Below are 21,760 nucleotides of genomic sequence, written 5' to 3'. Positions count from 1 at the left end.
TGTTGTGCGTTTTTTCACGCAACGCAGGCCCCATAGAAGTTAATGGGGCTGTGTGAAAATCGCAAGCATCCGCAAGCAAGTGCGGATGCGGTGCGATTTTCACACATGGTTGCTAGGATGAAAGTCTATTTACTGTATTATTTTTCCTTATAACATGGTTATAAGGGAAAATAATAGCATTCTTTAATACAGAATGCTTAGTAGAAGGTCAATTGAGGGTTAAAAAATAAAAAAATATTAACTCACCTCCTCAAATTGATCGCGTAGCTGCCGGTCTCCTGTTCTTTCTTCAGGACCTGTCAAAGGACTTGTGGTGACATCACTGAGCTCATCACATGGTACATCACACGATCCATCACCATGGTAATGGACCATGTGATGAGCTCAGTGATGTCACCACAGGTCCTTTGACAGGTCCTGAAGAAAGAACAGGAGACCGGCAGCTACGCGATCAATTGGAGGAGGTGAGTTGATTTATTTGATTTTTTTTAACCCTCATTGGCACTGCGCCACCAATGTTTATTATACTGGGGTGTTGGAGGGGGGGGGGCGCACTGCGCCACCAATGTTTATTATGCTGGGGTGTTGGGGGGGCGCACTGCGCCACCAATGAAGATAACTGACCTGTTAATACAAATACAGGAGGCGGGTGCCGGAATCAAAAAGCCGGCACCCGACCTCTATGACAGGGAGCTGCGATCCGCTGCAGTTAACCCCTCAGGTGCGGCATCTGATGGGTTAACTGCAGCGGATCGCAGCTCCCTGTCATAGTGGTCGGGTGCCGGCTATTTGATTCTGGCACCCGCCTCCTGTATTTGTATTAGCAGGTCAGTTATCTTCATTGGTGGCGCAGTGGCCACAGCCCCTCCCCTCCTCCTCCCGTCTCTTTTCTTATTGGCGGCGGCAGCACAGGGGGGAGGGAGAGACACCACTGCGCTGCTGAGAAGAACATCGGCGGCGGAGCAGAGAACTATCATCTCCTGTGCCCCACCGCTATATTCAACTGCAGAGCTGCAGCGGCGGGTCTAGTCGCAAATGGCGACAAGACTAAAAAGTCTTGTCGCCATTTGTAAATTCTAAGTCGCATTGGCGACCATTTTGGTCGCCATCTGGAGCCCTGGTCTTGGGAACCAGAAGAGAACATTCATGCTCCGAACTTGATAAAAAGGTTTCGGTCTCGACAAGGACTCAAGAAGAGGGAGCGTAAGAGGGGTACTGTAACAGCGGCTGCTGTGCGGCGCTGTTCCCCTACTTACCTCCGCGGTCCCGGGCGCCGTGTTCAGCGGTGATCTGCTGCCAGTGTTTCCTTTCAGCCCTGGCCACAGCATGCTTGCTTCCTGCAGCATTTCCTTAAGGACCGGCGAGCGTAACTTCCTATGCTTTATCGGTTAGGTTATGTGACCTCGCTGACCAATCCTAGCCCTCCTGAACATACTGTATACAAGTGGCTCAGCCCCCTTCCCAGATGCCTCAGTGTCAAGGTCCTTGTGTCCTGCTTAGGTTCTTGATATCTGCTTGTATTCCTGACTCGTACTTGTATTCCTGGACTCTGCTACTTGTTTGATCCTGCCTGCTTGCCTTGACTCTCCTGTTGCCCACCTGGATTGCCTAACCTTTACCTGTGCCGCCTGCCCTGACCTATTGCCTGTTTGACTTCGCCTCTGCCTTATCCTTTGGTCCTGCACTGTTGCTCCTGGATACGACTCGCCCTGCTGACAACGCCTGTGCCTCTGGTACCTTGCTCAGGTACCTCCTGGTCCGCCTGGACTAGCTGCCACGTGTGCCAATCCTCCTCAAGAGGTAGCGACCTGGTGTTCCCCTCGGGAAAGTCTATCCCCACCATCAGGGGTACTGTGAAGATTAAGGGGTTCACTTAGACAAGCCCTTAGAGGAGGTAGGACATGTAGCACAGTGGGTTCACATCCACTGGTTCATGACGCCTTATACTTACTAGTTACAACCCTCTCTGCTCTAGCGCCACCACTCTGCCTTCGTGGCTACAATGGTAAGATGCCCCAACACCACACATGACTGAGGCCAGTGACTTGGTGCAGAGATTGCAAGCGGGCTACAAGCATTGCATTGCTACTTCCAAGAAGACGATATCATGACTGCAGATCAGTATAACGTGTTTTATTATTTTAACTGCTTCTCTGATTTATAGCAATTTTTTTTTGAACTCAGACAACTCCTTTAATTCATTCAGTAAATATTGTAGTCCAAATCTGTTCATATTCTTTCCTGTTTTCTCAATCAGGGAAGTGGGCATGTTTAGATATTATAATTCTGTCTTTTTAAAGTGAATAACATTTTATAATGTTTAAATGATTCAAATAAACAGCGTCTGTCAACATGTAGCAGCCAAGGTAAAATACAATGGCAACCTTCATTTAAAAAGAAATGTGATAAGGAATAAAAAAATATTAAAAAAAGGTAAAACAATATTGTGAGCCCTGAAGAGCTCTCCTTATTTTAACTGACTGCAAACAATAATTTTTTTAACCTGTCAAAGATGTAGATTGCCCGATGAACAAGCTTTTTCTCTTTCCTGGGGCAATCCGCGTCAGTATTACAGTGCCAGAAGATCGCTAACGAGTCCTACTACGAATGCTTGCTAGCGATCATCTGCCGAAAAATGGCCAGGTGTAATACACCCCTAAAGGGAATCTGTCACTAGCAATTTACCCAAAAAAAAAATTAATGAATCCATGTTTAACAGAGTACCTTTTTTCCATCGGTCTTGTTCTTTTGATTGTCCGTCTTGTCATTTCTTCAAAAAAATCGATTCTTATGATGTGTAAATGACGCTGTAAGGAGCCCAGAGGGGTGTTCTTCTTTCTCCACGGTGCCCAGGAACGCCCCTCTGAAGTGCCGTGCCCGCCTAAATTTTAAATCTAATAACGCCTCCAAGTTCATCTAAATCCCCTCCCAGAGGCGCGGCTAAGTGCTCAACAACGCCCCCTCCTCAGCGCCGCGCTCTGCGGCAAACACCCCGATCCTCCTCTCGCCGGCATCCCAATCCCCGCGCAGGCCCAGTAAATCGCCGGCACTGCGCCTGCGCGGGGATTGGGATGCCGGCGAGAGGAGGATCGGGGTGTTTGCCGCAGAGCGCGGCGCTGAGGAGGGGGCGTTGTTGAGCACTTAGCCGCGCCTCTGGGAGGGGATTTAGATGAACTTGGAGGCGTTATTAGATTTAAAATTTAGGCGGGCAAGGCACTTCAGAGGGGCGTTCCTGGGCACCGTGGAGAAAGAAGAACGCCCCTCTGGGCTCCTTACAGCGTCATTTACACATCATAAGAATCGATTTTTTTGAAGAAATGACAAGACGGACAATCAAAAGAACAAGACCGATGGAAAAAAGGTACTCTGTTAAACATGGATTCATGAAAAAAAAATTTGGGTAAATTGCTAGTGACAGATTCCCTTTAAGGGTACAAACTAGCACTCTAATTCAGAAGGTGTTAAAGTAAAAAGCTATTTCAGTTACATTACGGAACTTATTTAAGATAAACTATTATCAGTAGTTCCTAAATAAATGGCACTTCTCTACTGCACTCCTATTTGCATCATACAAGCCATTATATAAAGTAGGCACCTTCCCATCCTTGAAAAGAGACATTTCTATACTGTTGAGATGTGTTGCACACTCTTTATAATTCCTCCTTAGCAAAAGGCTATAAATTGCCACTTTGTTAGCAATACTGGAGTTACAACTTGGGTAAACCACACAGTTGTGCCGCAGTTGCAACCAAACTGTCTGTCTGCATTGTTAATAGCTGTGCGCTACTGCAGGTGCCGAGGGGCCATTAACAATGCAGCCCAACTAAACAGTGCAGCCCTAATGGGTTAATTGTAGCCTACTAAGGGTCGTACAGCCACACGGTACTTGGTGCAGCATGGCCGTGTCCCAACCGTAACAAGACTGTGCTGTGTGGTTATACCCCTGGACTTTTTGAAGCACTTTTAATTGATTACTGCTTTGGACTACAGCTTTGTGCTACAAAAAGTCTAGGAATAGCGCCAACCCGAGGGAACCCTTAGGGTAGGTTCACATTGGAGCAGTTTTTGAGGCATATTTACCTTCAGGTTTTACAGCCAAAGCCAAAAGTGGATTCAAAAGGAATCAGAAATATAAAGGAAGGACTTATACTCCTACTTGCTGCATCCACTTTGGACTTTGGCTGAAAAACCTGAAGTGAAATCTGCCTCAAAACCAGCTCCAAAAAACTCAGGTTTTAATTAAGTTTTCAGATTCAATTTCGAAGTTAAAATCAGGGGAGGACTAAAAAAAGAGGTGAATCTGTCCTTTGTACTGTTTACAATCCACAACAGGTTTTAGCTTTAAAACTGCATCTTATTTTCCTACTAATGAAGCTATTTTTTGCAGGGAGCACTGTAGTTTTTGATACCATATCTGTGCACATGTGATTTATTGATTTTTTTTCTTTATTAAAGGATATCTGTCAGCAGATTTGTACTTATGAAACTGTCTGACCTGTTGCATGTGCACTTGACAGCTGAAGACATCTGTGTTGGTCTCATGTTCATATGTGCCTGCATTGCTGAGAAAAATAGGAGCAATGGAGGCACTGCCGTTACACCTAGAGGCTCTGCTTTCTCTGCAATTGCTCTGGCCTCTGCCTTGATTGACAAGGCCAGGCAGTGGAAACGTCACTACACATAGCAACTTATTCTGGAAAATTACCTGAGATGTTATACCTTAAAACTTTGTTCACACTGGCATTTCTGCTTTCATTTTTACTGGATCTATAAATGATGTTATGAATCTGGTATATGTTTGATGGATCTTTCATGATCTTGCCTCCACTGATAGTATACCTCTTTTATATCTGCTAGGAAATGGGCGTCTAAACTGACCTGATTAATCCTGAGAATGAAGGGGCAGCAGAGCTGATTCAGCAGACACTTCAAAGTCTTTCCCAGCACAATGGCCCCCTGGTCATCCTCTGTTTAGGAGAAATGCAGCACACAAGCTGTCACGCTCTAATGTGGGAGGGAAACCCCACACTGAACATAAGAGGGAAAGGGGAAAGGAAATAAGGCCTGAAAACTAGGGAAGAAAGATGGACACCTCCTAGTGAAAAACCTAACTAAAGCCCTGACTGACTACCATTATAAACAGACCCCATAGGTAGGTGAGTTCATACACAGGAATACCTAAAGTCCTATCTAACCCTAAAGGACCCTGGTACTAATGACAGGAATGAGACAACCTGTTCCTCCAAAAGGGAGGATGAACGGGAGTCTCCCTGAGGCCTAATACAAAACAACAAATGCAACACACAGAAAAGTCAAAATAAAATTCAAAAGGGAAAGGTAATACTTAACTTCCAAGAAGCTATGGCAGCACCAGGAACTCAGCCGAGATACAAACACCAGCTATCCACAGGTCCAACTGAAGCTATAAACCGCACAGCATTGTGGGAGAAACAACTATAAATAGGGAAAGTTAAATGACCACAATAGCAACACCTGGAAGTTAAGGGTGTGGCCAGTACCAGAAACAACACAGATGCCTATTGATCCACAAGGTAAACATGTAAAATCAAAGCACGTGTTGCCAATCTCAAAGATCTCCTGCCACTCACCTTTGCGAGGACGTGCGTATCTCTTGGCACGTCCATGACACAAGCATTCAAGTGAGTGGAACCAGCTGCAGGTCCCTACACAGCCAGGTAAATAGGACTGCAACTGTGCAAGGAAAAACAGTGAAGGGGCAAAGCAACCCAGATTTATTCTCAGGATGGAGACCCTAACGATCGTAAAGTGAAGGGATATCTTAGCAATATGCTATCTCTAAAGTAGATCAGAACACAAAGTTAATACAAGGCACTTACTAAGGCCTTAAACAGGCCGATTATGCAACCGATTGTCGAGCGTTCCCTCCCGGCAATCGCTTGCCAGCTAGCGGAGGAGATATTATTATCAGCGGCGGTGCAGGGACCAGGAGCGGCACAGGGAACAGGGTATGTATATTCCCTCTGAGGGGCCCGGCACATGGGGGGGAGGGGGCTGTTGTATGATGTTGGATAACCCCTTTAAGGGCTATATACAGTACATGTTTGAGGGCAATGATTACATTTTACTCATTTTGGGATGAAAATCATTTCTTCAATTGGTTTTTATTAAAAATATTGAGCTGTCCTGTCACAAGGGGTTAACTGTTTGGGAATTGTACTTTCACTTTCTAATAACCCTTATCTCTAAATTACTAAAAGGCCGTACACATGTATTCAATCTACATTACTATGAGTGTTTATAAAGTCAAAGATAAGGAGCCGTCAACTGAGCTGCCTGAGGAAACAAAGTATAAATTCAGATCCTGCTAGTAGAGAATCTCAAGGGTGTACATTGAAAGGGGTTCAACATTTTTAACCACTTCACATCCGGGCCATTTCCCCCTTCCTGACAGAGCCTAATTTTGCAAATCTGACATGTGTCACGTTATGTGGTAATAACTTTGGAACACTTTTACTTATCCAAGCCATTCTGAGACTGTTTTCTCGTGACACATTGTACTTCATGACAGTGGTAAATTTGAGTCGATATATGTCACCTTTATTTATAAAATAATCCAAAATTTACCAAACATTTTGAACAATTTGCAATTTTCAAAATTTCAATTACTCTGCTTTTAAAACAGAAAGTGATACCTCGTAAAATATTTATTACTTAACATTCCCCATATGTCTACTTTATGTTGGCATCATTTTGGAAATGTCATTTTATTTTTTTAGGACGTTAGAAGGCTTAGAATTTTAGAAGCAATTCTTCAAATTATAAGAAAATTTCCAAAACCCACTTTTAAGGACTAGTTCAGTCTGAAGTCACTTTGAGGGGCTTACATAGTGGAAACCAGGGACGTACACAGACATTTTGAAGGGCAGGGGCTTAAGTAAAAAAAAAAGGGCACTTGTCATAATTTAAAAAAATGTTTGTACCACGAAGCTTACTTTTCTAGAAGTCCTACCTTGTTCTCCATGATTTTTTTGATAATGTAATTGTAAACACGATAGAATCCACAAATATTACTTTTTTGGTTTCACCATACATATTATGGTAAAATGATGTCAATACAAGACTCTACAGACTCTAATATGCAAAGAGACAAAGCACTACAACCCCCACTATGCAAAGGGACAACGCACTACGACCACAAGTATGCAAAGGGACAAAGCTCTACAACTATGGTTCCTTTGCATACTTGTTTTGTTCCTGGACTTTAAATTATATACAATATATTACCAGGGCGGGCACTAAGGGCAGACAGGCACTAAAGGAACTTAGGCAGCAGACGGAGTCACACAGGCCAGCGCTTGCTCCCCTGCATTAATCCCGCTGGGGAAGGGGGCGGGTCACGTGACGTAGCAGACGTGCTTCACGCACGTCCGCTACCCAGGCAGCCCCTGCGCTAGCCTTAAAGGGCCCTGTCACCCTGACCCTGCACTGGTGAGCGGGCGGACTGGTGAATAAATTGTATCGGTGAATAAACTGCGCTGCCGCGGGCGGGATGGAGGGGGGCGTGCGGACTCGCGGCGCGCTTGTAGTGGGTCGGCTTAGGCAGGGTCGTCTTTAATATTGATTGGACCCTGGACGAGAATTTACTTGGATCCCGCCTTCCCACACCCTAGCAGGCAATCACGCCCTCCACCACTATATATAATATAGCTTACAGTGAATGACTGTAAATACTTACAGTTCTGTAGACTCCAGCAGGCTCAGGATCAGTGCTCTGGGCAGCTGGGCTCAGGGCTGGAAGTGGGCACCGCTCTGCAGTTCAGGAAGGATACCGGGGCTCGGCTCACCCTAGCGTTGCAGTGCACCACAGCATCCCACAGTATGCAGTATAGCACCCTATAGTATATAGCACCCCACAGTATGCAGTATAGCACCCTATAGTATAAAGCACCCCACAGTATGCAATACATAGTATAACACCCCACAGTATGCAGTATAGAATCCTACAGCATACAGTATAGCACCCCACAGTATACAGTAGAGCACTCCACAATATACAGCACCCCACAATATACAGTAGAGCAGTATAGCACCCAGTATAAAGCACCCCACAGTGTACAGTAGAGCAGTATAGCACCCAGTATACAGCACTCCACAATATACAGAACCCCACAGTATACAGTAGAGCAGTATAGCACCACACAGTATACAGCACCCCACAGTATACAGTAGAGCAGTATAGCACCCAGTATACAGCACCCCACAATATACAGCACCCACAGTATACAGTAGAGCATCTAGTATACAGCACCCCACAGTATACAGTAGAGCAGTATAGCACCACACAATATACAGCACCCCACAGTATACAGTAGAGCAGTATAGCACCCAGTATACAGCACCCCATAGTATACAGTAGAGCAATATAGCACCCAGTATACAGCACCCCACAATATACAGCACCCCACAGTATACAGTAGAGCAGTATAGCACCCAGCATACAGCACCCCACAGTATACAGTAGAGCAGTATAGCACCCAATATACAGCACCCCACAGTATACAGTAGAACAGTATAGCACCCTGTATACAGCACCCCACAGTATACAGTACAGCAGTATAGCACCCAGTATACAGCACCCCACAATATACAGCACCCCACAATATATAGAAGAGCAGTATAGCACCCAGTATACAGAACCCCACAATATACAGCACCTCCACAGTATACAGTAGAGCAGTATAGCACCACACAGTATACAGGACCCCAAAGTATACAGTAGAGCAGTATAGCACCACACAGTATACAGCACACCAAAGTATACAGTAGAGCAGTATAGCACCCAGTATACAGCACCCCACAATATACAGTAGAGCAGTATAGCACTCAATATACAGCACCCCACAGTATACAGTAGAGCAGTATAGCACCACACAGTATACAGTAGAGCAGTATAGCACCCAGTATACAGCACCCCACAGTAAACAGTAGAGCAGTATAGCACCCAGTATACAGCACCCCACAGTATACAGTAGAGCACCCCACAGTATACAGTAGAGCACCACACAGTATACAGCGCCCCTAGTATATAATCTCATACAGCAGCCCCCAGTATATAATCTCATACAGCAGCCCCAGTATATAATCTCATACAGCAGCCCCACAGTATATAATCTCACACAGCAGCCCCACAGTATATAATCTCACACAGCAACCCCCCAGTATATAATCCGACACAGCAGCCCCCCCAGTATATAATCCCACACAGCAGCCCCACAGTAAAAAATCCCATACAGCAGCCCCCCCCCGGCCCCAGTATATATTCTCATATAGCAGCCCCCCCAGTATATAATCCCATACAGCAGCCCCCTGGCCCCAGTATATAATCCCACACAGCAGCCCCCCCAGTATATAATCTCATACAGCAGCCCCCCCAGTATATAATCCCACACAGCAGCCCCCCCAGTATATAATCCCACACAGCCTCCCCCAGCATACAATCCTCAGACCCTCTCCGGTAGTCACATCCACCTCTCCAGCGCTGACAGACTCTCTCCCCTCTACAGACGCTGATGAGCAGCCATCCTTGATCTTCCTACTCTGCAGACAGTCGGCCAGTGCCTGTGATAGCAGAGCACTGCAGACCCACGTGACCTACCCTTCTCCTGCAGGCTGCAGCAACACTGAGTCCTGGAATGACCTGAGCCGCCGACCGCTGCTGTGACCATGGTAGGGTGACCACGTGTCCCGCATTTGAAGAGTCTGTCCTGGGTCCCGGTCACCCTCATTCCAAGACTATGCAGTGTCCCGGAATGACCTGAGCCGCTGACCGCTGCTGTGACCACGGCCATTTCTTGGACCGGGCGGGCCGGGTGGCCGCCCGGGGCGCTATCAGAAGGGGGGCGCCGGGAGGGCACAGCAGGAGATGAGCGCTGCGCTTCCATTGTGGAAGCACTCATCTCTATAGTCATCTGTATGGCCGTCCTCAGGACGGCGATACAAATGTCTGTGCTGCAGCAGCCGGCAGGGGAGGGAGAGGTGTGTCCCCTCCCTGTTCCTCTGATAGGCTGCCAGCACTAGATCGGCAGCCTATCAGTGGCCGCTGCAGGCGGCGCGATGACGTCACCGCGCCGCCTGAGCCAGCGAGGGACACAGGCCGGAAGAGGCCTGCATCGCATCCTGGAGGAGGTAAGTATAAGTTGTTGTTTTTTTTATATATATATACAGTCAGGTCCATAAATATTGGGACATCAACACAATTCTAAAATTTTTGCCTGTATACACCACCACAATGGATTTGAAATGAAACGAACAAGATGTGCTTTAACTGCAGACTGTCAGCTTTAATTTGAGGGTATTTACATCCAAATCAGGTGAACAGTGTAGGAATTACAACGGTTTGCATATGTGCCTCCCACTTGTTAAGGAACCAAAAGTAATGGGACAGAATAATAATCATAAATCAAACTTTCACTTTTTAATACTTGGTTGCAAATCCTTTGCAGTCAATTACAGCCTGAAGTCTGGAACACATAGACATCACCAGACGCTGGGTTTCATCCCTGGTGATGCTCTGCCAGGCCTCTACTGCAACTGTCTTCAGTTCCTGCTTGTTCTTGGGGCATTTTTCCTTCAGTTTTGTCTTCAGCAAGTGAAATGCATGCTCAATCGGATTCAGGTCAGGTGATTGACTTGGCCATTGCATAACTTTTCACTTCTTTCCCTTAAAAAACTCTTTGGTTGCTTTTTGCAGTATGCTTTGGGTCATTGTCCATCTGCACTGTGAAGAGCCGTCCAATGAGTTCTGAAGCATTTGGCTGAATATGAGCAGACAATATTGCCGAAACACTTCAGAATTCATCCTGCTGCTTTTGTCAGCAGTCACATCATCAATAAATACTAGAGAACCAGTTCCATTGGTAGCAATATATGCCCACGCCATGGCACTACCACCACCATGCTTCACTGATGAGGTGGTATGCTTAGGATCATGAGCAGTTCCTTTCCTTCTCCATACTCTTCTCTTCCCATCACTCTGGTACAAGTTGATCTTGGTCTCATCTGTCCATAGGATGTTGTTCCAGAACTGTGAAGGCTTTTTTAGATATCGTTTGGCAAACTCTAATCTGGCCTTCCTGTTTTTGAGGCTTACCAATGGTTTACATCTTGTAGTGAACCCTCTGTATCCACTCTGGTGAAGTCTTCTCTTGATTGTTGACTTTGACACACATACAATTACCTCCTTGATCTGGCCAACTGTTGTGAAGGGTGTTTTCTTCACCAGGAAAAGAATTCTTCGGTCATCCACCACAGCTGTTTACCGTGGTCTTCCGGGTCTTTTGGTGTTGCTGAGCTCACCAATGCGTTCCTTCTTTTTAAGAATGTTCCAAACAGATGTTTTGGCCACGCCTAATGTTTTTGCTATCTCTCTGATGGGTTTGTTGTGTTTCTTCAGCCTAATGATGGCTTGCTTCACTGATAGTGACAGATCTTTGGATCTCATCTTGAGAGTTGACAGCAACAGATTCCAAATGCAAATAGCACACTTGAAATGAACTCTGGACCTTTTATCTGCTCATTGTAATTGGGATAATGAGGGAATAACACACACCTGGCCATGGAACAGCTGAGAAGCCAATTGTCCCATTACTTTTGGTTCCTTAACAAATGGGAGGCACATATGCAAACTGTTGTAATTCCTACACCGTTCACCTAATTTGGATGTAAATACCCTCAAATTAAAGCTGACAGTCTGCAGTTAAAGCACATCTTGTTCGTTTCATTTCAAATCCATTGTGGTGGTGTATAGAGCCAAAAATGTTATAATTGTGTCAATGTCCCAATATTTATGGACCTGACTGTATGTACAAGTTACAATACTGGCACATAAGGGGGGCTGCTGGCACATAAGGGGGGCTACTGGCACAGACATAAGGGGGACTACTGGCACATAATGGGAGCTACTGGCACATGATAGGGGGGGCTACTAGCACATAAGGGGGCTACTGGCACATAAGGGGGGCTTCTGGCACATAAGGGGGGCTTCTGGCACATAAGGGGGGCTGCTGGCACATAAGGGGGACTACTGGCACATAAGTGGGGCTACTGGCACATAAGGGGAGCTACTGGCACATAAGGGGGGCTGCTGGCACATAATGGGGGCTACTGGCACATAAGGGGGGCTACTGGCACATAAGGGGAGCTACTGGCACATAAGGGGGGCTACTGGCACATAAGGGGGGCTACTGGCACATAAGGGGGGCTAATTAAAAAAAACTGTTCTTTAATGCAACGTTTTGTTTTCTATTTCTTAAGAGATGTCCAAGAAGCCAGTTAGGGCCCATTCACACGTCCGTTGTTTCTTTCCTGATCTGTTCCGTTTTTTGTGGAACAGATCTGGACCAGATCTGGACCCATTCATTTTCAATGGGTCCTGAAAAAAAATCAGACATTGAGCTGTCCGATTTTTTTCAGGACCCATTGAAAATGAATGGGTCCAGATCTGTTCCGCAAAAAACGGAACAGATCAGGAAAGAAACAACGTGTGAATGGACCCTTAATGTGTGCAGAAATACTGAAAAATGCACAGGCAGATATGTTTTTGCGCAGTTAGGAAATGTGGTCACCCTAACCTTACCGGCACGCAGACAGGCATGGCAGCACCCCCTGTAGCTGACAGCCTGACACCTGGGCGGACGGCCCCCTCCCCCACGGCACGCCACTTGATGTAATTGAAATTGTGGGTAGTGGCCAGCGGGGCTCAAGAGGCAGCTGCCTTTGGGCCCCCCAGGAAAAACTGGGCCCGGGGCATCTGCCCCTTTTTCCCCGTGTTAATGACGGCCCTGGGCTTGGGACAACATAAAATAAAAAACATTAAAGGGGCAGGGGCTACAACCCCCTTTGAGCCCTATGTGTGCACGTCCCTGGTGGAAACCCCCCATAAATGACCCCACTCAAAACTTTGTTAATCCTTTAGGTGTTCCACAAGAATTGTCACCGCCAGTTCTGTGAGAAGGTCTGGCAGACGTCCTTCTCTACCTCTTGCATGACGTTCTTTGTTTTGGTTTCACTTTGTCATCTCCTTTCCTTCGCCCAGGTGTCACCTATTTAGACTAATTGTCTCCCTTTATATTCCCTCCCATACTGCCTCACTTTGCGGTTTATACTACTGTACTTCCTGGATGAAGTGTTCACTGCTGGAGGCTGCTGCTGCTGTTTGCTCAGATAAGTCTTTTAATGTATTGTGTTTCCTTGCTGGCTTGATTCTAGGTGACCCTGACTCCGTCCGTATTAAGTGCAGGGAGACGGTGGTTGTGTCCCCTCACTATTATAGGGTTTTCAGGTGTCACGCAGTCTTAGGTATGTGGGCATGCAATCGTCTACCATTGAGACCCTTGCATGGGCATAGCAGTCAGGGAGAGCTCTTAGGGTTTTATAGGGCTCACCTATATGCTCCTTAGTTTGGGATCAAGCCAGTCGGACGTTTATTCATAAGTTCCAGCTATCTGCAACATCATCCGTGACATTATAAACCGCCGTAACCGTCTTAAGCATGGATCCGGTTTCAGCCTTGATTGACCGCATGCAAGGTCTTTCGCTGGAGGTAGCAGATCTCCGTAAAACTGTGTCTCAGTTTCAGGTGACCGGTTCTGCTGGTGTTCATGGAGTTTGTTCCGAGCCTAAGATCTCGCTTCCGGATACGTTCTCCGGGGTAGTGAGAATTTTGTTCGCTTTAGAGAGGCTTGCAAACTCCATTTTCGCCTACTTCTCCATTCCTCTGGTGATGAGGAGCAGAGGGTGGGGATCATCATCTCGCTGCTCAGGGATAACGCTCAGTCTTGGGCCTTTTCGTTGCTGGTGGGGGCACGGCCCCTCCGATCGGTGGATGAATTTTTTGTAGCCCTGGGGCAGATAAATGATGACCCGGATCGTATTGCTCTGGCTGAATCTAAACTGCGTCTTTTATGCCAGGGTAAACAGTCCGCAGAGATATATTGTTCTGAATTTCGGAGATGGGCAGCTGATACTGGTTCGAATAATGCTGCACTCCGAAGTCAATTTTTGCCATGGTCTTTCGGAAAGAATGAAAGATGCATTTACTTTTCATGAGAGACCAGCCTCGTTAGAATCTGCCATGTCTCTAGCTGTTCGTATTGACAGGCGTCTTAGAGAGAGAGAGGAGACTACTCTTTCTTGTCATATTCAGCCCAAGGATAGTGGGGCTGTCTCATTCAGTACGCAGGGGTCTCAGTCTCTCTCAATCCCCTCTGAGGAGGAGGCCATGCAGCTGGGTTTGCTTGCCTCTGATAGTAGAGGATTCAGAGGTTTCTGTTGTGGGGGTATAAATCATTTGGCTAATGTTTGCCCCTCTAGGAGATTCATGGAGTTTTCTGAGGGTAATAAAAAAAAACAAAAATTTTTTACTATTGGCAAGGTTGATGCGGAAATTGAAGGTTTGCCGTTTGCTTGTAGTTTCCATTTTCTCCTACCTGCCAGGGTGGTGCTAGACAGCAAAAACATTGTTTGTGAGATTTTTGTAGATAGTGGAGCAGCTGTCAATCTCATTGTTAATCAATTTGCAATAACGCATGGTTTCCAGGTATTCACTTTGGAAAAGTATATACCTGTTTTTGCTATGGATTCAGCTCCACTTTCTCAAAGATCGTTAAAGGGCATAGTTCACAATATCTGTTTGACTGTGGGTGACGCTCATGTTGAGGATATGTCATTTTTCGTCCTAAGCGGATTACCTACTCCTCTAGTATTGGGGCTACCCTGGCTCACTAAACATAACCCCACCATTGATTGGCAAGCAAGGCAAATAAATGGCTGGAGTGAGTTTTGCAGAGAGAATTGCCTCACGGTATCTCTTTCAGAGGTTTCTACCAAGACTGTACCATCTTTTCTCTCTGAATTTTCGGATGTGTTTTCCGAGAGTGGTGTCCAGGAGTTGCCCCCTCATCGGGAGTACGACTACCCTATTAATCTCATCCCAGGCGCCAAGCTGCCAAAATCACGTTTATACAATCTCTCCCAACCTGAAAGAGTCGCTATGCGTACTTATATCTCTGAGAGCCTGAGAAAGGGACACATCTGACCCTCGAAGTCACCTGTTGCCGCTGTTTTTTTTTTGTTAAGAAAAAAGATGGTTCTTTAAGACCTTGTATGGATTTCAGGGAGCTGAACCGTATCACATTTCGTGACCCATATCCGCTTCCTCTGATCCCGGACCTGTTTAACCAGATTATTGGGGCTAAAGTTTTTTCTAAGCTGGATTTAAGAGGGGCATACAACCTAGTCAGGGTCAGGGAAGGGGACGAATGGAAGACGGCCTTCAATACCCTTGAGGGTCATTTCGAGAATTTGGTTATGCCCTTTGGTTTGATGAATGCTCCGGCCGTCTTCCAACATTTTGTGAACAGCATTTTTTATCATTTAATGGGGAAATTTGTTCTGGTGTATCTAGATGACATTTTGATTTTTTCTCCTGATTTCAAGACTCATTGGGACCACCTACGTCAGGTCTTGCTGATTCTGCGAGAGAACAAATTGTACGCTAAACTGGAAAAATGTTTGTTTGCGGTTCTGGAGATTCAATTTCTTGGTTTTCTTCTCTCTGCTTCTGGTTTTCGCATGGACCCTGAGAAGGTCCGCGCTGTGCTTGATTGGGAGCTTCCTGAGAATCAGAAGGCGCTGATGCGGTTTTTGGGTTTTGCCAATTATTACAGAAAGCTAATTTTGAATTATTCCTCTGTTGTTAAGCCACTCACTGATATGACTAAAAAGGGGGTAGATTTTTCCTCGTGGTCGGTAGATGCGCTTAAAGCCTTTTCTAGTATCAAAGAGTTTTGCTTCCGCTCCCATTTTGGTACAACCCGATGTCTCTCTACCTTTTATTGTTGAGGTGGACGCTTCTGAGGTGGGTGTGGGTGCGGTCTTATCTCAGGGTCCCTCTCCTCCCAAATGGCGACCGTGTGCCTTTTTCTCAAGGAAACTCTCCTCTGCAGAGAGAAATTACGATGTGGGAGATAGGGAGTTGTTGGCCATCAAATTAGCTTTTGAAGAATGGCGCCATTGGTTAGAGGGAGCCAGACACCCTATTACCGTGTTTACCGACCATAAGAATCTGGCCTACTTGGAATCGGCCAAGCGTCTGAACCCGAGACAGGCTAGATGGTCGTTGTTTTTTTCTAGGTTTAATTTTGTTGTCACGGGTTTGTTTCCTGGGTTACTCAATGCTAAGACACTGGCGCAAGCGTTTGTTGCTCACATTGTTAAATTGCATGGCATTCCTTTAGACATCGTTTCTGATAGGGGCACGCAATTTGTTTTCAGATTCTGGAAGGCCTTCTGTTCTCGCTTGGGGATTCGGTTGTCGTTCTCTTCTGCTTTTCACCCACAGTCGAATGGTCAGACCGAACGCGTCAATCAGAATCTGAAGAGATATCTGCGCTGTTTTGTTGCGGAGAATCAGGAGGATTGGTATTCTTTTTTGTCCCTTGCTGAGTTTGCTTTAAATAACCGTCGCCAGTAGTCCTCTGATAAGTCACCATTTTTTGGTGCATATGGGTTTCATCCGCGGTTTGGGACATTCTCTGGAGAGGGGTCTTCTGGTTTACCTGATGAGGAGAGATTTTCCTCGTCTTTGTCATTTATTTGGCAAAAGATTCAGGGTAATCTGAAGAGGATGAGTGAGAGATATAAGCGTGTGGCGGATAAGAGACGTGTGCCTGGTCCGGACCTGAATGTGGGTGATCTGGTGTGGTTGTCTACAAAGAATATCAAACTGAAGGTTCCCTCCTGGAAGTTGGGTCCTAAGTTTATTGGGCCTTACAAGATCTTGTCCGTCATTAATCCCGTTGCCTTCCGTCTTGATCTTCCTCAGACTTGGAAGATCCATAATGTTTTTCACAGGTCCCTATTAAAACCTTATGTCCGACCCACTGTACCATCCTCTTTGCCTCCTCCTCCGATTTTTGTTGATGGTAATCTTGAATTTCAGGTCTCTAGGATTGTGGATTCTCGCATTATCCGCGGTTCTCTTCAATACCTCGTCCATTGGGAGGGTTATGGTCCTGAGGAGAGGATGTGGGTCCCAGTGGCGGACATTAAGGCCACTCGTCTCATCAGGGCTTTCCATAAGTCTCATCCTGAGAAGGTGGGCTCTGAGTGTCCGGAGTCCACCCATAGAGGGAGGGGTACTGTCACCGCCAGTTCTGTGAGAAGGTCTGGCAGACGTCCTTCTCTACCTCTTGCATGATGTTCTTTGTTTTGGTTTCACTTTGTCATCTCCTTTCCTTCTCCCAGGTGTCACCTATTTAGACTAATTGTCTCCCTTTATATTCCCTTCCATACTGCCTCACTTTGCGGTTTATACTACTTCCTGGATGAAGTGTTCACTGCTGGAGGCTGCTGCTGCTGCTGTTTGCTCAGATAAGTCTTTTAATGTATTGTGTTTCCTTGCTGGCTTGATTCTAGGTGACCCTGACTCCGTCCGTATTAAGTGCAGGGAGCCGGTGGTCGTGTCCCCTCACTATTATAGGGTTTTCAGGTGTCACACAGTCTTAGGTACGTGGGCATGCAATCGTCTACCATTGAGACCCTTGCATGGGCATAGCAGTCAGGGAGAGCTATTAGGGTTTTATAGGGCTCACCTATATGCTCCTTAGTTTGGGATCAAGCCAGTCGGACGTTTATTCATAAGTTCCAGCTATCTGCAACATCATCCGTGACAAGAATTAAAGGAAAATGGCAATGACATTTAAAAATTTCATTTTTTTTGCAGATTTTCCTTTTTAATCCATTTTTTTCCTTAACACATCGAGGGTTAACAGCCAAACAAAACTCAATATTTATTACCCTGATTCTGCGGTTTACAGAAACACCCCACAAGTGGTCGTAAACTGATGTAAGGGCACATGGCAGGGCGCAGAAGAAAAGGAGCGACGTATGGTTTTTGGAAGGCAGATTTACCTGAACTAGTTTTTAGATGCCATGTCCCATTTGAAGCTCCCCTGTGACCCCATTTTGGAAACTAGGGGATAAGGTGCCAGTTTTATTGGTACTATTTTGGGGTACATATAATTTTTAATTGCACTATATAAAAAAAATTGTGAGACAAGGTAACCATAAAATGGCTGTTTTGGCACTTTTTATTTTTTACAACATTCATGTGACAGAGTAGATCATGTGCTATTTTTATAGACCAAGACTACTTGACGGACGGACGCAATGATATCAAATATGTCTACTTTTTTTGTTTGTTTGTTTCAGTTTTACATAATAAAGCATTTTTGGAAAAGAAATTATGTTTTTGTGTCTCCATTTTTTCAACGCCATATTTTTTTATTTTTCTGCCGATGGTCTGGTCGTTTTTTGCAGGAATAGTTGACGTTTTTATTAGTACCATTTTTAGGCACATATGATTTTTTGATCATTAATTTTTTTTGGTCATGTGACATTTTTATAGAGCAGGTGGTTACGGACGTGGAAATAACTTATATGTATACTTTTTCTTATTTATTTAAGTTTTACACAATAATAGCATTTTTGAAACAAAAAAAAATAATGTTTTAGTGTCTCCATAGAGAGGCATAGCTTTTTTATTTTTTTGACCGATTGTCTTAGGCCTCATGCACACGACCGTTGTTTGGGTCCGCATCCGAGCCGCCGTTTTGGCGGCTCGGATGCGGACCCATTAACTTCAATGGGGCCGCAAAAGATGTAGACAGCACTCCGTGTGCTGTCCACATCCGTGGCTCCGTTCCGCGGCCCCGTTAAAAAAATATAACATGTCCTATTCTTGTCCGCGCTTTGCGGACAGGAATAGGCATTTATATTGCCGGCGCCCGTTCCGTAAATTGCGGAAGGCAACACGGGCGGCTTCCGTTTTTTGCGGGTTTGCGGACCGCAAAAAACGGCACGGCCATGTGCATGAGGCCTTAGTTAGAGTCTCATTTTTTGCAGGTTTGATTGCTACTATTTTAGGGGGCATACGCCTTTTTGATCGCTTGGTGTTGCGCTTTATGTGATGTTAGGTGACAAAAAATTTTTTCACCTGAGGGGTTAGGTCATGTGATATTTTTATAGAGCTGATTTTTACGGATGCAGCGATATTTAATATGTATACTTTCTTTTTTTTTATTTCACTTTAACACAATGATAGCAGTTTTGAAGAAAAAAAATACATATTTTAGTGTCTCCATTGTCTGAGAGTCATCGTTTTTTTTTTTTTTTTTGACCCGGGGGGGGCATACAACATTTTGATCGCTTGGTGTTGCAATTTTTGTGATGTAAGGTGACAAAAAATAGCTTTTTTTGGCATTGTTTTTATTTTTTTATGGTGTTCACCTGAGGAGTTAGGTCATGTGATATTTTTATAGAGCTGGTTGTTACGGATACGGCGATACCTAATATGTAGACTTTTTTTTATTTATTTCACTTTAACACAATAATAGCATTTTTGAAACAAAAAAATTATGTTTTAATGTCTCCATGTTCTGAGAGCTATAGTTTTTTGGTTTCTTTTGAGCGATTTTCTTATGTAGGGGCTAATTTTTTTCGGGATGAGGTGACTGTTTTATTGGTACCGTTTTGTGGGACATAAGCCTTTTTGATCACTTGGAGTTGCACTTTTTGGGATGTAAGGTGACAAAAATGACTTTTTGACACATTTAAAAAAAAAATTTTTTATGGTGTTTATCAGACCATATCTGTATCATGTGATACATTTATAGAGCCAGTCGTTACTGATGCGGCAATACCAAATATGTAAATTTTATTTTATTTTTTCTATTTTTAACTTTTTTTTTTATTACTTAATTGGGGAATTTTTTTATTTTTTTTTTCATGTGAAAAATATATATATATTTTTTAAACATTTTATTGTTTTATTTTACACTTTGCATCCCCCATAATGTCATACCAGACCTCTGGAGGACATGACCACCGGGCGCTTCCTGATCTGTATACACAGTGCTCGCTGAGCACTGTATATGCAGCGATTTAGAAGGCAGGGACACCTGGGACTTTCCCTGCTTTCTCTCCGGGGTGGCTTGCTATAGGCAGCCACATGATTAGCGTGGAAAGTCAATTCAGAGATAGAAATCCACCCATAGGACGTTTATAGCCTATGGGCGGATGTGAAGTGGTTAATAAAGCCCAATTGAAAAAATATTTTTAGCTCAAAATTAGTACAATGTAATAATAAAAAAAATGCCCCCAAAGGTGTACATAGCCCTGTCACCTCTCCTGACATGTCTGGTTTAGTAAATACTTGCATACCCCATATAACAACAATTCTGGAGCATCTATTCTTAAAGAGGAACTTTCATGTTTTTTTATTAATTGAGATAAATACCTTTACCCCGCTGATGCTGCCACCCTGCCAGATCCAATCACAGCGGAGAGCGTCACAGCCAGGGAGAAAAAAAAGTTCACCTTCGCCCTGGCTGTGACGCTCTCCGCTGTGATTGGATCACGGCACAGCCAGGGAGAAGGAGACTCCCATTGAGAAACCCTGGCGTCTCCTCCTCCTCCTTAGCATACTGAGCGAGAAAACTGCAGGAGGGCACAGCAGGGCGTAGGAGCGATATTTTAAAAAATCAGGCAGGGTGGCAGCACCCCACAAGTAAAGGTATTTATCTCAATTAATAAAAAACCCTGAAAGGTCCTCTTTAAGACTCTATGTTGTTCCATTCCCGTACTATTCCTGCTAGAAGTTTACAAGTAAATTGCCAGCAATTTGCAGAGAAGGTACTACTGAGTGTTACCAGTAGTGGGTGTGTCTGACTCTGACCAATCAGTGCTGGTATCAGATTGATAAGAGACACACCCGCAACTGGTAACACCCAGCTGTACCTTTACTGCAAGCTGCTGGCAATTCATAAACTTCTAGTAGCAAAACAGAGGAATGGTACAACATAGACATAAGAATAGATGTTACAGAATTGTTGTTACATTAGGAATTAAAGTCTGGAGAGGTGACAGGTCCACTTTAATGGAGCCTACAATGCAGATCCGAACGTTGCCTAATCCAATTATTTAACCTGACACTTGGACTGCTTAGTTTTGGATAGCAAATATCTTCAGAAGAACAAGGATTATGTAATACAGAATATCAAATGCTACATTTTAGTGTCATTATGTTTGTCACCTGATAGATACTGTAATAAAATGTGAAAGATCTCTATAGGCAAAACTTTGAAATGACCCAAAGTTGATGCACGTGCTTGTCTCTCCTCAGCTGTGGCTACTGCAAGGCGTCGCTTACTCTTTTTAAACTTCGGGTTAGGAATGACAGTAAAGGTGGAGCTGGAGGAGACTGCCATTGATATCGGTCCTCACACAATGGCTCTGAAAGACACGTGAACAGATCTTGTTAGAGCAGAAGCTTCTGTGAAATGAATTGGCTGAATTCATATTAACACGAAACAACAAATGCAAGTGTTGCATTCCAATGGATGGCGCTGTGCTTCATATGCTGCGAACAGGCCGCAGTGCTCACTGGAGTGCTGTTGCCTTTTCAAACAGCTGGGGGTCCGAGAGTCAGACCCCCACCCCTATTGGTGACCTATCCGGATCATAGGCCATCAATATAATAGACTCAGAAAACTATTTTAAGACAGTAGTTGTTTCATATTCTGGTGTTAAAGGGGTTGTCCCATCTCAATATCTCTGGCATAGTGCTAGGACAGTGGTGACAAACCTATGGCACGCGGGTAAGAGCTCTTTCTGTGGGCATGCGGATCGGTGTCGGTCATGCATAGGGTTGCCACCTGTG

General features: G+C 44.9%; 1 protein-coding gene across 1 annotated transcript in view; it reads right to left on the bottom strand.

Annotated features, from left to right (window-relative positions):
• FBXO47 (F-box protein 47) overlaps nucleotides 1-21,323 on the bottom strand; it is a 181,036-nt gene extending 159,713 nt beyond the window's left edge. Inside the window, exon 1 of the mRNA XM_040436628.1 lies at nucleotides 21,134-21,323. Coding sequence (XP_040292562.1) covers nucleotides 21,134-21,308 — 175 coding nt within the window. The 5' untranslated portion in view covers nucleotides 21,309-21,323. The remainder of the gene's footprint in view (nucleotides 1-21,133) is intronic.
• Between the last annotated feature and the right edge of the window lie 437 nt (nucleotides 21,324-21,760).

Source organism: Bufo bufo, chromosome 6 (genome assembly GCF_905171765.1).
Source record: "Bufo bufo chromosome 6, aBufBuf1.1, whole genome shotgun sequence".
Classification (NCBI taxonomy): Eukaryota; Metazoa; Chordata; class Amphibia; order Anura; family Bufonidae; genus Bufo; species Bufo bufo.
The sequence above is the reverse complement of the archived record's forward strand: the minus strand, read 5'-3'. Positions and strand labels throughout refer to the sequence as shown.